Source organism: Gymnodraco acuticeps, unplaced genomic scaffold (assembly GCF_902827175.1).
Source record: "Gymnodraco acuticeps unplaced genomic scaffold, fGymAcu1.1, whole genome shotgun sequence".
Taxonomy (NCBI): Eukaryota; Metazoa; Chordata; class Actinopteri; order Perciformes; family Bathydraconidae; genus Gymnodraco; species Gymnodraco acuticeps.
Window position 1 is genome coordinate 294,335 of NW_022992271.1, and position 18,833 is coordinate 313,167.

Here is an 18,833-nt window from a genome sequence, read left to right on the forward strand (position 1 = left end):
TGGATGGCGAGGATAAATGTAATAAAGGGATCTACAAACATTACATTGGTGACATACAGTGAGATGGTGCAGGCATGCGCTTAGGGCCCGCTTTCCAGCCAGTTTCTGTGGGGTGACGCATTCTGAGGTGAGGCAGAGCTCATCTGTGCCTCACCTCACCCCACAGTAACTGGCTTGAGCGCGCTCACAAAATAAGCGTCCGTGCTAAATTAGTGCCCGCGCTCCAGCCAGTTACTGTGGGCTTACGAGAGGCAGAGCTCGTCCCTGCCTCACCTCTCATCGCTACCCGTAGTTGTAGCGGAGCTCGGACAATTTGCTGATTGGAATCAAACAGAAATCACACTTACAACACAGATTAGTGGAGACATTTTATTATTATTACTATTTAGTTTTTCTTTAGTTGTTTTTCCGTTACATTGGAGTATGGCAGGTGAGGCTCTGCCTCCCCTGCCTCTCCTGACTGCACGTCACTGATATATATTGATGTGTGTTTATTATAATGGACAAACAAACATGATTGGTGGATGATTATGAGTGAGTGGTCCATCCGCTTCATCTGATTTGTCAGTTCTAGACAATGTAAGCACCGTAGAGTGGTGCAGGGATGTCGTTTTCTGTAGTCCGACCCTGAAGGCAGCATCTCCCTGGTTTAATGGGAATTTTGAATTATGGTAGAAAATAATCTCAGTGTCAAACAAACTTTTATGATACTAATAAGTTTAGTTCAGCAGGATCATCTCCACATATTAACACCACTTTATGATTTCTGAAGTAAAAATCTAACGTTATAAAGGAACTACAGCACGGTCACATGACTTCACGTCACCACCGCTAAGCTAAAGGTGGCTAATGTAGGACGTGATGACGTTTAGTCGTCTCATTTGGACACTTGTTAGCAACCGCTGTTGTTAAATTCACCAGTGGGGTATTTACTGACGTAATGTATGTCGTAGAATAAAAATCCCTTCACCTTGTGTTAACCACAGACCTTATTTCAGGATTAAAAAACAAAAACATGTTCAGGAAACCATTGACAAGGAAACAGGAAACAGGGTTTTAGGACTCATTCCTGCACAACTCTATTATAACATCTTCGCTGTGTTATTGTCAGTAAATTAAACAATAACAGTGAGGTGAATGGTGGGAGTTTGGGGGCAACATGGCCCTCAGGGATGGTGGGAGCAGCTGATTGGTCGGTTGATCAGTTTAGGGGCGGGGCGTCAGCCTCCAGAGCGTCGGAGATCATCAGGCAGAGCTGAGCGAAAGATGGACGCTCCTCCGGTCTCTGAAACAAAGATATTCAGATATATAAAAGTGTTTTATCATAACACAGTGAAACCTGTTAAGCCGAGAGACCCCGGTTCCGGGGGCCTCCTGCAATATCTTGCAGAAAACAGTGTCTGAGGGCATGTTTATTTAATAGACTATGAATGTTTTATATCCATGTAACGGAAAGAAACTCATCTAACAGATCATTTTAATTTATTTTTCAAAAAAAAACCCACAATGCTAACGCTGAGCCTCTGAATTAGCAACGAGCGAAAAATGCTAACAGATGACTGCACCGAAATTCACTCACAACATTTTTTTTATTTATCTTTGCTGCACATCTAACCCATCGTTTCACATCGTGAGGGGACACAGAATCGATGGTTATCCTCATTATCAATCATACGAACTCGCGGAGATAATAACAAGAACACACATCAAAACATATGGAGCTAGTTAGCCAAAGACGGCAAAATGGCTCACCTGTGTGGTAGTCTGGTCAAAAGTGGTCTTCAATGGCATTAAAACGATAAAAACTATGCTGAAGTTAATCCATAGGTTAATCCAATGTGTCTGTGTCCCTTTGAATGATTTCTGATAATCCATGAGCAATAAATCTGCTTTTCGGTTTTGAGAAGTCAGACCATAGAGACAGCTTCGCTCTGGAGCAAAACTGCTTGCGCGAAGACGCCATCTTTTATTTTTAACATGAGTGTGTGCGGGGAGATTCCCCTTCGATTCTATTGACCCTCACATGTCAAAATCCAGCAAGGGGGGCCAGAGATATGGAAAATCCACCCAAATGGCCCCAGAAGAGTTTTTTTGTGCTAAATCTGTCTAAAAAGGTCAAATATCACTTGTTTTGCATCAATCTTGATACAGGGTACTTATTATATGTTGTACTTTGGATTCCTAAAGCTTTTAGTCAACTAACCCATCATCCAAGGTTAGTTTTCACTATAAGTACAAAATATTTTTTGGACGGACACTATAATTTACAGTTTTTTACCATGTTCAATCTGAATTTTCTTTAAAATAAAAAACATCTATATTGATTCTGACTTTTCTACATCCAACTCATAGGTTTATCATTACTTTGAGAAATAAGATTATTAATTTTCCCCTTTTAGAAGGGAAGATATGGTCATTTGTTCTGGGAATGTCATTTTCGAGCCTGAGACCTGAAAAACAGGCTCAGGGCTTAACAGGTTAATATGTTTTATTATTGTTGGTGCATTTGTCAACAATGAACTGGATCCATTTCTGTTTTCATCAAAGCCTTCTACTAGAAACTCATTTAGCTTCTATTCAGACCGTCACAAGTAAAAAACAAGAAATATAATCAAAAAAATGTACGCAAAAATAGTATAATAAACTTATTTTTTCCTTAAATCAGAAATGTTAAATGTAAATTTACTCCAGATGTAACTCAAGTCTTATTCTAGTGTTACTTACAGTATATTCCACATCATTCATCCACATCTGTAAAGTAACTAAAGGTATTCAAATAAATGTAGTGGAGTAAAAGTACATAATTTACCTCTGATCTGAAGTGGAGTAGAAGTACACAGTAGCATACAATGGAAATACTCAAGTTAAGTACAAGTACCTCAAATTTGTACTTAAGAACAGTACTTGAGTAAATGTACTTAGTTACTTTACACCACTGGCTGTCTACACCTCACTACACAAGTTGAATTGAAAAGTATCTTAAAAACCTTAAAACTCATAGTATATTAGGATTAAAAAAAAGGTTGAGTCTCTGGGCTCTCACCTCGTGCCAGCAGAGCTGCATGATGTCATAGATTGTGGGCGTCGCCATCTTGGGCCTGTAGAGGCGGTGACCTTTGGTTACCAAGGTAACGACCTCGTGGTTCTGACTCTGTTCGAATGGCATGCGACCCTCAGTGAAAACCTCCCACATCAAAACGGCTGGAAACAAAACAAACAAACAATGAGTCCGAAGCTTCATTTGTTGAAACTTTGCTGAAGCTTGAATGAATAAATGGAAAATATTAAAACAAGGTGGTATTTTCTCCACCATGACTCTATTTTCATGCTTAACCTGCACATTTAATCATCTAATGACACATTTTTCCAATTAAAACATCTTGACTCCACCCATACATCCTGTCCCGCACCCTTTGGGGACCGTGCCTTCAGTGTCGCTGCCCCCACCCTCTGGAACTCCCTCCCTGCAGAAATCCGCAAGCCCCTTCTCTCAACATCTTCAAATCAACCCTTAAAACTCATCTGTTCAACATCGCCTTCCAACAATAACTCACTCCCCCCCCCCCCCCCCCCCACTTACACTTCCATTTCTGCCCCCTGTTTTATGTTTATGTTTTTATTATGTTTTATGTCTTGTCCTTGTATGTTTCTTTGTAAAGCGACCTTGAGGTTATGAAAGGTGCTATATCAAGTTATTATTATTATTATTATTATTATTATTATTATTATTATTATTATTATTATAGGGACTTCATTTGGTTCAGTTTTTAGCGAGAATGCAATGTAATGCTATCGGTCAGTTCGTGCACGTCTATTGAAAGTGCTTTATTTTACTCTTATCTATATTATATATTTTATATTCATTCAGTGTCGTATTTCTAGCATACAATATACCTTAGCCCATACTGTACCATGTAGCATATCATGTTCGTATGTCACTACATATTCCTAAATACATAGTAATTGGTGCACCACATGTTGCACTTTGTCTCGGTAGTTGTTCACTAAAGTTCAATTTAATCCCAAATATCCACCTAGTTGAATTCAGCAAAAAATTCAGCCCTCGTATACATTTTTTTTAGCTAACGCTGAGATACGCTGCCTGTAGGTCGTGTCTGGATGCTAGCACTTGATTTTGTGAATCTTTGCGATGTTGATGTGAAAAGTGAACGTACCGAAGGACCAGACGTCGGACTTGCTGCTGTATTTGCAGAAGTTAAAGACTTCGGGAGGCGACCACTTCACCGGGAACTTGGTGCCCGATGAGCTGGTGTACTGGTCGTCTAACACGTATCTACAAAACAAACATCGCCATTTTAATTTGACACGGAAACAATTAGTTCTTAAGAATATTTAAAGGAAACATTAAAATATAGTTACAAATAAAATAGATTATAACCACAAAACCAAACAATAAGTAAAATGAAAAACAATAAACCCATAACGTGAAATTATTGACGTCAGGTCACAGCGTTAAATTCTATTCATATAGTCTGGATTCATATATTTCGTACATAAGCCAATATCGTGAAATTACTCATGTGAAGTCCATATGTTGTACGATAACTTGATAACGTAAGAATTATTGATATCATGTTTATATATTGTACAATAACTTCATTACGTTGAATATATTTCGTACGATAAGTCAACATTGGAAAGCTATTGACGTCAGGTCCATTGATTTTGTACGATGAGTCAATATTGTAAAGCTATTGACGTCAAGTCCATATGTTTCGTACGATAAGTCGATATTGTAATGCTATTGACGTCAGGTCCATTGATTTTGTACGATAAGCTGAAATTGTAAAGCTATTGACGTCAGGTCTATATGTTTCGTACGATTAATTGATATTGACGTCAGGTCCATATATTTGGTACAATTAGTCGATGTAATCTTAATAGGATTACATTTGTACCTGGTCATGCCGAAGTCAGACACCTTCACCACCAGAGAGTCGTTCACCAAACAGTTCCTGGAAGCCTGAGTTTGAGAAGGAAAAATAAATAAATATTCCTACTCTTATATTTAACAATGCTGGCCTTGATCAATTGATATACTAATTATGTTTTTGTTTCTGAAGTAATCCTTTAAAAAGAGATAAAACACTATCTCCATCATTCACAAAATGTAACATTGAGTTCAACAGGAATCAGTTAGCTTTGGAAACCAGCCATTTTTGTATTTAATTTTCTCCCAGTTAGAGTTAGTTTTTGAATAGGATCCAGTTACCAGGTCTCTGTGGATGAATCCGTTGGCCTCCAGGTGCTCCATCCCCTCGCAGACATCCAGGCTGATACTCAGTAAAGACTCCAGACTGAAGCTGCCCCGCCGCTGCCTGAGGAAATTCAGCAGGCAGCCGAACTCCATGAACTCTGTGACGATGTAGATGGGCTTCAGCTGGCTGCAAACGCCATACAGCTGCACCAGTTTAGGGTGAGAGAGCCTCCTGGGGAAGGAAAAAGCTAATGTTAGGATATAAAGGAACTATCACATGACCTCACCTCACCACCGCTAAGCTAAAGGCGGCTAATGTTGGGCTATAAAGGAACTACAGCACGGTCACATGACCTCACCTCAACACCGCTAAGCTAAAGGCGGCTAATGTTGGGCTATAAAGGAACTACAGCACGGTCACATGACCTCACCTCAACACCGCTAAGCTAAAGGCGGCTAATGGTGGGCTATAAAGGAACTACAGCACGGTCACATGACTTCACGTCACCATCGCTAAGCTAAAGGCGGCTAATGTTGGAATATAAAAATAACTGCAGCACGGTCACATGACTTCACGTCACCACCGCTAAGCTAAAGGAGGCTAATGTTGGGCTATAAAGGAACTACAGCACGGTCACATGACTTCACGTCACCACCGCTAAGCTAAAGGAGGCTAATGTTGGGCTATAAAGGAACTACAGCACGGTCACATGACTTCACGTCACCACCGCTAAGCTAAAGGTGGCTAATGTTTGGCTATAGAGGAACTAAAGCACGGTCACATGACTTCACGTCACCACCGCTAAGCTAAAGGAGGCTAATGTTGGGCTATAAAGGAACTACAGCACGGTCACATGACTTCACGTCACCACCGCTAAGCTAAAGGAGGCTAATGTTGGGCTATAAAGGAACTACAGCACGGTCACATGAGTTCACGTCACTACCGCTAAGCTAAAGGTGGCTAATGTTGGGCGTGATGACATTTAGTCACATTTTATTTTTGTATTTTCGCCTTCTTACATCATGACCTTGGCCTCCTCGATGAAGTCCTCTTCCAACATGGCTCCCTCTCTGATGGCCTTGATGGCCACTCGGTGTTGATGCCTCCACTTCCCCAGCCTCACCAGCCCAAACTGCCCAGAGCCCACCTCCTTCATGAAGGTCAGCTCACTGGGGTCAATCTCCCACTTCTCTATAGGGGGGAGAGGGGGGAGAAACATGGATAAGATCTGGGGACAATCTCCCACTTCTCTATAGGGGGAGAGGGGGAGAAACATGGAGTAGGATCTGGGGTCAACAAAAGCTGGAGAGATACCCTACCTACTTACACTTCATTCCTTCAATATACTTACTTCCTGACTTACTTCTTACTTTCCTTAATTACTTACACTTCCTTCCCTTCCTTCCTTCCTTACTCATTTCCTTCCTTCCTTACTTCCTTACACCTACGTACTTCCTTCTTTCCTTCCTAACATACTAACTTAAGTACTTGCTTGGTTGCTTACTTACTGACTCACTTCCTTCCTTACTAACTTGCTTTTTCCTTCATTACTTCCTTATACTTACTTCTGTCTTTCCTTCCTTAATTACTTACACTTCCTCCCTTACTGACTTACTAACTTACTGACTTGCATACAATTCCTTCCTTCCTTTCTTCGTTCCTTGCTTGGTTGCTTACTTACTTACTAATTTCCTTCCTCCCTCCAGTTCTTACCCACTTACTTACTTACTTACTTCCTTACTAACTTACTTACTTTCCCACTTACTTACTTACTAACTAACTAACTTACATTCTTCCTTCATTACTTCTTTTCGTACGTTCTTCCTTCCTTACTATCTTACTTACTCACTTCCTTACCTACCTACTTGTTCACTTGCGTCCTTCCTCACTGACTTATACTTCACACAGAAAGAGGGGAGGAAGGTAAAGGAAGGACTAGACGGATTTTAAACACTTTAAAACTGTCTCACCGTAGCTGAATCCTGCGGTGGACGGAGCCGCTTTATCCTGTTTCCCGACTGGATACCTCAACCTGGCAACAAGACCTGAAATAAAGACACATTTAAATAAGGAAATGTATGTCTTATATATTAGCCTACTAACACAGACCTAGCATTGTCATTGTTAGGAAGTGAGCATGCTAACACAGACCTAGCATTGTCATTGTTAGGAAGTGAGCATGCTAACACAGACATAGCATTGTCATTGTTAGGAAGTGAGCATGCTAACACATACATATCAGTGTCATTGTTAGGAAGTGAGCATGCTAACACAGACCTTGCATTGTCATTGTTAGGAAGTGAGCATGCTAACACAGACCTAGCATTGTCATTGTTAGGAAGTGAGCATGCTAACACAGACATAGCATTGTCATTGTTAGGAAGTGAGCATGCTAACACAGACATAGCATTGTCATTGTTAGGAAGTGAGCATGCTAACACAGACCTAGCATTGTCATTGTTAGGAAGTGAGCATGCTAACACAGACCTAGCATTGTCATTGTTAGGAAGTGAGCATGCTAACACAGACCTAGCATTATCATTGTTAGGAAGTGAGCATGCTAACACATACCTAGCATTGTCATTGTTAGGAAGTGAGCATGCTAACACAGACCTAGCATTGTCATTGTTAGGAAGTGAGCATGCTAACACAGACCTAGCATTGTCATTGTGAGCATGTTAGCCTGCTAGCATGGCTGTAGATGAGCTAGTACCTGCTGCGTTGTGTTTGTGATACTCGATGAGGTCGGGGATGGAGCAGAATAAATGTTTCTCAGCCAGATAAAACTGCAGAGGCGATCCCTGTGTCTCCTTGATGTGGTAATGCTTTATAACTGCTCCTCCGTCCCTGAAACACACACAACAACAACAACAACAACAACAACAACAACCATTATATTAACAACAAGCTAGCACAGAATGGTAGTGACGCTAATGAGGAACATATTTGATTTTACATTACATTTAAGTGAACTTAATCCGGTTCTAATAGCAAACAAATGTTACGTGTTAGATTTTTCATGTCCATTTTTGATCCAGGCATTGTTTTCCATTAATTTGCAGAAATAGTTTTGTGTAGACTTTTTACATTATTCTGCACACTGCATTAACGCTCAATAATGCATATCGCTTAAGACCAGATGTTTATTATATATATATATATGTAGTAAGTCTCAACAATGTAATAAAACATGCAAGGTAATATACGTTTTGTTTTTTTAAAGGTCAATATGGCGGGAAAAAAAATGTGGCAATTATTGATCTTGTATCGTGCATAACTTTAGTGGATCACATGTTATGTATAGAATTAATCTGCATATGGCCCGGCTGAAGCCTGTTGCTACAGAAGCTAATGCATGAGAATGATCTATACCAGTGGTTCCCAACCTGGGGGGCGCCAAAGATCGCAGGGGGGCATACTTGCCAACCCTCCCGATTTTCGCGGGAGACTTTCATTGCCCTCTCCCGGTTTCCTCCCGGGGTCATATTTCTCCCGCATTTTTCCCGATTTCTGACAAAATCAGATTTACATTTACTCAGGACTGTTTCCACTCGGACTTTAATACAGCTACACCATTGTTTGGTTCCATGGTAGCACGCGCAACTGAAAGTCTGAGAGGGTGAGGAAGATAGTCACAGAAAACAGAACAAGAATCGACAACTCGACCCTCTGCTCACTCCTTTCCTGTAAAATACAGGTCCAGCCCACACTATGCTCCATCAAGGATGGTGCTACAGGCAGCAAGGCAGTGCACTTAGAACTACAGTAAGCATGGTAATGTTAATGTAATACAGCTCCGGCGATCCACTTCTTCATACAGCGGGAATCCAAATGAATTAATCCTGAGTCCAATAACCATCAAAGTCACTCCAATAGTGCTCCTTAATTACGCTTTCAGCCTCCTTTAACAAAATGCTTCACATTCATCCAGTTTGTGGCAGTAGTTGTAGCATTTTGAGACTTTTAAACTTTAATTACCGTTGTTGCGCCACCACCTTGTGTGTGGGGGGGGGCGCAACTTCCAACAGGAGTCATTTGGGTCTTTTGTCTATACAGTAGTGAGGTAGATCAGCTCCTTGGTGGAAATATAAAATTAATCACAGGTATGTAACTAAGTGAGTATAAGTGTTTACCCTGCAGCTGTTTTGGCGTACAGAGAGACGGTGTAAGCTCCCGAAGTGCTAGAGTCTCTGACGATGAAAGCGCCTTCTTTATCCTGCAGGGGGCGACATAATGCATGTTGTGACTTAGTGATCCCAACATCCTTTTGAACAAATAATATGTAAAGATCTCCTCCACCAACACTCAAAATAATATACCTATTTTTAAATGTAATGAAGTTAATGGTGTGTCAAAGAGGAACTCAAATGAGGCAGAAAATGGGAAGGAACGGTACAAATAAAGCGTCAGATATTTATTATTTTAGATTGGAAAAGGTGATGTGGAAGTAAAGTAAGTTCGAAACTCACCTCCTTCCTCAGCAGCTCCTCAGCCTTATTCCTGTTGACTTGTTTACTGTACCACCTGCAACAACAACATCAATAAACTAACATTATGTACATGCACGTCTTCACAGAGATCTGGTACATTTGTGTGAAGAATATGCAACTCATTGGTAGTTTGACATGCCCTACATCTTAAACCATGTAAAAGTGAGAAATGATTAACAAACTCACCCAAAATGCACCAGGTTTCCGGATTTTCTCTCAGTTACATAGTTACTTGGGATGTAGCCTTCCTCTCTGCACACACACACACACACACACACACACACACACACACACACACACACACACACACACACACACACACACACACACACACACACACACACACACACACACACACACACACACACACACACACACACACACACACACACACACACACACACACACACACACACACACACACACACACACACACACACACACACACACACACACACACACACACACACACACACACACACACACACACACACACACACACACACACACACACACACACACAGGAGGAATCAGGTTAGCATCTCGAAACAAACTGATAATCATGCATTCATGTGGAATTAACTAAACACTTTTAAAGGAATGTTACATTTCAGCATTAAAAGGTGTAAAAACGACTATACTATGTTTCAGAGGAATTAGTCATTGTAATCAAGGTCATGGTGCATTTCATTGGATGCCCTATAACAGGGATTTTAGGCAAAATAAAAAATACAATTCACAATTGAAACAATTATTAATACTTATTAGATTTTCTGACAAATGTATGTGGAAGAAAAAACGAATTTACCACTTAAATCAGTGAGAATTATAACCCTATTATTATATATATCCCTGCTTTCTTTGTCTCAAACATATATTCATTTATAAACCTACAATGACGTTTTTACTGTACCCTTTTTAGATATACAGCCAAATGTTGTAATTTGAATTTGTGATTAATATGCAATGTTATGCACCTGGAATGACCATATTTTTCTGGGTTTAATTGCAATTAACGTATGAAAATTATGCCAAAATGACTACATGAATACTTTGACAAGTTTTCACAAGACGGCAAAACAAGCTGCTGCTTTGTCAACATTCAAAATAACAACTTCTAACTGCAATGTCGTCAACGTCAACAAACGCCGTCTTTTTTTCCATTGTTGTGACACAGCGCCCCCTGGTGGCAGATATTAGATCCACACTCACCCGTACTTGTTCCTCGCTCTGAACCAGTTCACGTCACATTTCTGCAGGACCACGTACTCGCCTCCTTTCTCCAGACTCAGGTCGTGGGGCTCCATCCCGGGGAAATCGTACAGCGCCACCACCACCGCCTCTTCCTCCTCATCCTCATCTTCGTCTTCATCATCTTCATCGTTCATAGGGAGGGGGGGGGGGGGGGGGGCCGCCGCTGCTCGGGGAGAAAAACAGAGAAAAGTTTTTAAGATTGATCAAATGTGGGGTTTTTGGAGCAATGACATTCTAAGAAACACAGATTCATCCATCCATCCATCCATCCATCCATCTTCTCCCGCTTATCCGTGGTCGGGTCGCGGGGGTAGCAGTTCCAGCAGAGAGCCCCAAACTTTCTTTTCCCTGGCGACATCAACCAGCTCTGACTGGGGGATCCCAAGGCGCTCCCAGGCCAGCGAAGAGATATAATCCCTCCACCTGGTCCTAGGTCTACCCCTTGGTCTCTTCCCAGCTGGACGTGCCTGGAACACCTCCCTAGGGAGGCGCCCAGGTGGCATCCTAACTAGGTGCCCGAACCACCTCAACTGGCTCCTTTCGACGCGAAGGAGGAGCGGCTCAACTCCGAGTCCCTCCCTGATGACCGAACTTCTCACCTTATCCCTAAGGGAGACACCAGCCACCCTGCGGAGAACACCCATCTCGGCCGCTTGTATCCGCGATCTCGTTCTTTCGGTCATGACCCATCCTTCATGACCATAGGTGAGGGTAGGAACGAAAATGGCCCGGAAGACAGAGAGCTTTGCCTTCTGGCTCAGCTCCCTTTTCGTCACAACGGTGCGGTAAAGCGACTGCAGTACCGCTCCCGCTGCTCCGATTCTCCGGCCCATCTCACGCTCCATTGTTCCCTCACTCGAGAACAAGACCCCGAGATACTTGAACTCCTTCACTTGGGGTAAGGACTCATTCCCTACTTGGAGTGGACAGTCCATCGGTTACCTGCTGAGAACCATGGCCTCAGATTTGGAGGTGCTGATCCTCATCCCAGCCGCTTCACACTCGGTTGCGAACCGATCCAGTGAGTGCTGAAGGTCACAGACCGATGAAGCCATTAGAACCACATCATCTGCAAAAAGCAGTGGTGCAATCCTTAGTCCACCGAACTGCAGACCCCCTCCCCCATGACTACGCCTCGAAATCCGATCCATGTATATTACAAACAGGATTGGTGACAAAGCGCAGCCCTGGCGGAGGCCAACCCTCACCGGAAATGGGTCCGACTTACTGCCGAGGACCCGGACACAGCTCTCGCTTTGGGAGTACAGAGATTGGATGGCCCTGAGTAGAGACCCCCTCACCCCATACTCCCGCAGCACCTCCCACAGTAACTCCTGGGAACTCGGTCATACGCCTTCTCCAAGTCTACAAAACACATGTAGACCGGATAAGCGTACTCCCAGGCCCCCTCCAGGATCCTTGCGAGAGTAAAAAGCTGATCCGTCGTTCCACGACCAGGACGGAATCCGCATTGTTCCTCCTCAATCTGAGGTTCGACAATCGGCCTGACCCTCCTTTCGAGTACCTTAGAGTAAACTTTCCCGGGGAGGCTGAGTAGTGTGATGCCTCTGTAATTGGCACACACCCTCTGATCCCCCTTTTTAAAAAGGGGAACCACCACCCCGGTCTGCCACTCCTTCGGTACTGTTTCCGACTTCCACGCAACGTTGATGAGACGTGTCAACCATGACAGTCCCTCAACACCCAGAGCCTTCAGCATTTCCGGGCGGATCTCATCCACCCCCGGGGCTTTGCCACTGTGGAGTTGTTTGACGACCTCAGTGACCTCCCCCCGGGAGATTGGTGTTGATCCCCCGTCATACTCCAGCTCTGCCTCTAACATAGAGGGCGGAGTTGTCGGGTTCAGGAGTTCCTCAAAGTGTTCCTTCCAACGCCCTAACACTCCATCAGTTGAGGTCAACAACGTCCCATCCTTACTGTACACAGCTTGGATGGTTCCCTGCTTCCCCCTCCTGAGGTGTCGGACAGTTTTCCAGAACAACTTTGGTGCCGCCCGAAAGTCCTTCTCCATGTCTTCTCTGAACTTCTCCCACACCCGCTGCTTTGCCTCGGCCACGGATGAGGCTGCTGCCCTTCGGGCCTGTCGGTACCTTGCAACTGCCTCGGGAGTCCCCCGGGATAACAAATCCCTGAAGGCCTCCTTCTTCAGTCGGACGGCTTCCCTGACCACCGGTGTCCACCAGGAGGTTCGAGGGTTACCGCCCCTTGAGGCACCTAGGACCTTGAGACCACAGCTCCCCGCCGCGGCTTCGGCAATAGAGGCTTTGAACACCGACCACTCTGGTTCAATGTCCCCAACCTCCACAGGAATGCCCGAAAAGCTCCGCCGGAGGTGTGAGTTGAAGGCCTCCTGAACTTGGGCCTCCTCCAGACGTTCCCAGTTCACCCGAACTACACGTTTAGGCTTACCAGGTCTATCCAGAGGCTTCCCCCGCCACTCGACCCAACTCACCACCAGATGGTGATCAGTTGACAACTCCGCCCCTCTCTTTACCCGAGTGTCCAAAACATACGGCCTCAGGTCCGATGATACGATAACGAAATCGATCATGGACCTTCTGCCTAGGGTGCTCTGGTACCACGTACACTTATGAGCATCCTTATGTTCGAACATGGTGTTTGTTATGGCCAATCCATGACTAGCACAGAAGTCCAGTAACAAACCACCACTCCGGTTCAGATCAGGGGGGCCGTTCCTCACACAGATTCATACCAACGAAAATACATTCTGACAAAGTTGTCATTATCGGAGGAAGAGAAACATCGCTGTTTCCCAGCTAAACATCCCGAGGAAAATGTAGGATTACATTTTTCAAAATTGGAATATTTTGTCTTTTTAAACGGGGGAAATTGGATTGGTGAAAGTCGTCTATTTAGGAATAAAATAAAAAGAAACAAAATATATACTTATATAAACAGAAGAAGTTAAACTAACAATGTGCAAAAACAGGATTAAATAAAATAAAATAAATTAAATGTCCCAAAAAATAAGGTTAAAAGGGTAAAATATGTTTATGTTCTTATGAAGTTAAAGTAAAAATATGGAATATATAAAAATATCTATACAAACATGATATCCAGTGAAAGATAACATCACATTAATATGAAGGTTTCAGTATCAGTGTGTGTGTGTGTGTGTGTGTGTGTGTGTGTGTGTGTGTGTGTGTGTGTGGCCTAGCATTACTATACTTGTGGGGACCTAAATCTGTTTACACAGTCACGTGTGGGGACTGGCCTCCCTTATGGGGACAAATTGGAGGGGAATCATTAATTTGAGGGTTAGGCATGTGTTGGTTATGGTTAGGATAAGTCTCCAGGAAATGCATGTAAGTCAATGTAATGTCCCCTGAAGTGATGTATACATGGTGTGTGTGTGTGTGTGCGTGCGTGCGTGCGTGTGTGTGTTACCCTCTCGTTGTTGCGCTCCTCACCAGGAATCGGGGGTAGAGGTTTTCTGGAAACTTTAAAAGAGGAACAGAAAGAGTGAGCCGAGCAGAACGCTTCTTTTTAATAATTATTTTTAAACTATCTCTGCTGTCAGACACCGTGACCTCTCACGCACTCTTGTTGTATTGGTGATGAATTAACGATGTCACTATGTTCCTGAAGTAAACAAAGGCACTTAATTTGAGTTTTTCCATCCAAACTTGAAGCTAGTGAACCAAAACACTGACTTTAAAAAAGGCAAAAAAGCTCTAAAGAACTGATTATTGGTATAAATGTTCAAATCAAACAATGTGGTGTTATTGTTATGACGTATTATCACATTTATTTAAAAAGGTTCCCCCAAAGCAATCTTTAAACAAGCCTGAGAGCCAAACAATTGCATAAAAAAGGTTAAAAAATGATATCGAGGATATACTACAAGCAAGTAGTAACTAGGTGTATTCAACTAAGTACAATGTTGCTGTACGTATTTATATTTTTAATAGCTTTACTTCTAAAACACTCTTTAAACCCTCAATATATGTGAAGCTGAGGAACCAAAACAAGAGCTCTTGGATTAAACCGTAATTCTGTGTTGATTTGTAAGTGTGTGAAAACTTCTCAAACTACTTTAAACTAAAACAACACTGGTTTTTCTCACTGTCTCCGAACAGGTTGTACTCCTCGCAGCCCGGAGCCAGTTTCTCCGCCTGACGACAGCAGAGCCACGCCCCTTCCAGCCAAAACTGAGGGTGAAACTTCGCCCAGACCCCGGGGTTATCTTTGATCTCTGCAAACACAAAATAAAAACAGGAAAAAAAACGTCTAGAAATTATATAAATATTCCTTTTCGTGCCTCATATGAGCATAAGCTGTAATAATGACACACAAACGGTTAAAAACTACTTAAATACTGACATATAAAGAGTTAAGCATTATCCAAATGTCTTAAAACGTGCAATAAGTACAGTTTTTGGTCACTTGGGGCCAGCAAAAACACACTGATTGCTAGTTTCTTCATCACTTGTAGTTAATGTTATGAGAGCCTGGAGACTCAACTTACATTGCAGTCATTTGCCGGAAAAACCGAAACAGTAAGCTAAAAAACCGCTAAAAATCTTAGTTAAATGTGTCCCATAATGCCTTGAGGGATTTAAACAAGACACCTTTTGCTCGGTTACTAACGTTTAAACATGAACATTGGAATACAGGCCGACAACAATGAGCTAAAAGACGCTAGGCTACTTAAACGTGTTCCCGTAATGCTTTAGGGGAAGTGAAAAAGAGGGCGTTTAATGTCGCTATGGATTTTGTGAGTTAGCCTGTGAGCTACAACTCTGTTTTGGCCTATATTTTATTTTTGGCAAATTAGCAGCATTAAAAGTGCGCTGAATTAACAATAAGCACTTTTTTTCTAAGCTGATTTATGGACGTTTTTTTACAATGGACTTCAAAGATATGTAAGGTGTAAGTCATACTGAATCAAAAAATCACTTTGTTACGTTTTAACTGAGATATACACCGAAGATAAGTGGGATTTATGCACTTTAAGGCGTCGTCTTTGTATCTAAAAGTGAAACGGTATCTCGTGTAAACCCAACATTTAGAAACAGTGGGGGGTGGAAACAGTGGGGGCTTCTGGGAAATTGGACCAAAGTGTGAAAACCAGTTTCAGGTGTGTGGTTTAAAAGTGTGAGAACGTGCAGAAGCTCGAGGCTGCTGGCATGAGAGCAAAGTCTTTATGAAGAGGAACGAAAAAACGAAATCATCAGACGCTACAGGAATAGAAATATAGAATACACGTGGTTTATTAAACTAACTTTCACTAATAATAAATTATATTTATAGCGCTTTTCTGGGACTCAAAGTCGCTTTACAATATAGGGAAGGGTTTGGGTTGGATTCAAACATAATAAAATTATAATAATAAAATCATAATAATAAAATAAAAATAATAATACAATAATAATAATAATATTAATAGTAAAATAATAATGAAAAATGTATAAATATTATATACAATTATAAAATAATAATAAATAAATACAGACTGACCCTCTTTGAGGCTCTGCACCCAGAGACTCCTGCTGTCCTGACTCGGAGCGAAAACGTAGAGAATGTTCGCGTCGTAAACAACCTGCACAAAAACACACAAGAAATACTTTGTTCGTTGTTTTTCATCTTTGAATTGTGTATTATTATGTATTATTTATTATACCCGGCTCCTCTAACTGCGATACGTTCCCGAGAATCATCGTGTTTCAAGTTTGTATTCCAATGTATGAAGTGATGAAGCTAATGTGGCAGTTTAAGAACACCACTCTACTGAAGCATCATGGGAAATGTAGTTCCTAGCATCCTCTCTTTGTACCTGGAAGGGGTATTTGTTCTGGCAGGGGATTATTCCTCCTCCGTTCTTCACGACCTCTGCGCATCTGATCCTGCTCAGCTCGATGGATCCTCTCCTGAACTTCTTCTGCTCATGGAGAGAAATATAACAAGAATATATATTCAAATTCAACCCAAATAATTCCTGAATAATATTTAAATAATAATAATGTGATATGAAGTGACCTCTGCTCTCCCGTCGTAGTATGTGAGTTTGCTCCTGGTCAGCACGAACAGCCTCTCCTTGTAGTTCAGAGGAGAAGTTCTCTTCTTCTGCTGAGACCGCTTGATGAGCGTCTCCTCCAATAGCAGCTCAGCACTCATCCTGGCCACGCCCCTGCCCTCAGCCCATTGGTGGAGCTCATCAGAAGGAGGCGGGCCCAAACTGAGCTGAGGAACAAGTGGATTTAAATCAATGATTATAAAGCAACATTCAAATGTGCTTTTTTCCCCTTGTGTTTGAAACCAGTATTTCTGAAGGTAAAGGTCAGGGAACGCAAATGATACAAGTACTAGAATATTTGTCCAAAAATACACATTTATTTTTAAAAAAGTACAACAAAAAAAAGAAATTGACATTTTTTCATAAAAATAATACATTACAAAACATAATAATTATGTAAGAAATATGTTAACAATATATAAAAGACAATACCTTAAAACAAAGATGTACTACAATGTAAAACAACTGATAATATGTTAAAATATACATATTAAATATTAAGACAAATATATATATATGACTGTGTAAATACTAATAATTATGTTGAAAATAAGATCTTTGGTTAAGTGTTAAAACTCAAAAGTATCCTATTAATAATATATAAATGACCTAATACATTCAGATATATTATAATAGATTAATCAGTATTATATTTAAACATAGGTTTATAATTATCCTGCATGATAGGTACTTTTATTTATGTTATTTTAAGTATAATGTTAGCTTATACTTTTAAGAAATAAATTGTATTTCGGAACAGTTTACTTTTCACCACTTATTGGCGCTTTTAAGGTGCGGTGTGGTATTTTCCCACAGCTCCTGAACGCATCACAAGCAAACAAATAACGCACCTGCTCTCAGGTGTGTTACATTTTAGAGTCACTAACATTATAAAAGACACATTATTATAACCACTGGAGAGTGTTTAGATGCTTTTAGGTACTTTACGGTAAATGTGTCACTTAGTTTAGTACTTTGTTACGGTAAAGCTGAAGGACTTTGGTCGCAGTTGAGTCAAACCTCGGACTTTCTGCGTTTGTTTGGACCGGGTTGCGCAGCAGCAGCAAGTCAAATCATAATACACGTTACGTAAAAGTGACCTAAGAGTTAAAACAAAGTGATTTTCTTACCTTTTCTCGTCATTTTGATGCAGCTTTTAATCCGTACGTGTGCGTTTGTTTCCCATGTCACAGCAAGTGAAGAGGCAGGGATTCAGGAAATGAAGCAAAGGGGGGCGGACACACAAACACACGCACACACATACACATACACACACACACACAAACTGCGGGTAGAGTACGAGGATGCGTGTGTGTCAGAGTGGAAAAATGTTCAATATCAGCAACTTCTACATGAAGCTGTTTGAAGTGTGTGTGTCTGTCTGTCTGTCTGTCTGTCTGTCTGTGCGTGTGCGTGTGTGCGTGTGTGTGTGTGTGTGAATGCTGAAATGAAAGCTTGAGTTAATCATTCACAGCTGACCTGTCACAGTGCAGGACTCTAGCTGTAGATTTAATAAACCTGTCATTTTAAACAACATGAACTATTTTAACTCCAATTTTTAAATATATTTTAACCACAAAAACGTTATTATTCAAAACTAACAAACTCACTGACAGTTGTCACATGTTTTTAGGTCTTTCAGCAGCTGGTTTCAGTTCTCCTTCAGAAAGGCTGCTGTACTTTCTTATAATATATGTATTTTGTTTAGTTTTCTTGATCTGGCACCGTCTCTCTTCACCCTCTACACTGCAACCTGTCTCCTGCAGAAGTTCTCTGACGACTCCGCCGTCGTTGGCCTCATCTCCAACGAGG

The 18,833-nt window shown here is 41.6% G+C and overlaps 1 protein-coding gene across 1 annotated transcript; it reads right to left on the minus strand.

The window, feature by feature from the left end:
• Positions 1–354: 354 nt before the first annotated feature.
• On the minus strand, positions 355–18,411 carry LOC117540551 (tyrosine-protein kinase Tec-like). Its single transcript, XM_034207297.1, is given in 19 exon segments — positions 355–1,285; positions 3,044–3,201; positions 4,176–4,294; positions 4,920–4,984; positions 5,234–5,450; positions 6,239–6,410; positions 7,190–7,264; positions 7,933–8,066; positions 9,353–9,435; positions 9,689–9,743; positions 9,896–9,961; positions 10,922–11,111; positions 11,114–11,126; positions 14,393–14,445; positions 15,072–15,200; positions 16,466–16,547; positions 16,782–16,886; positions 16,985–17,188; positions 18,152–18,411. Coding segments are annotated over 18 exon segments (1,938 nt in total). The 5' UTR covers positions 17,123–17,188; positions 18,152–18,411; the 3' UTR covers positions 355–1,201.
• Between the last annotated feature and the right edge of the window lie 422 nt (positions 18,412–18,833).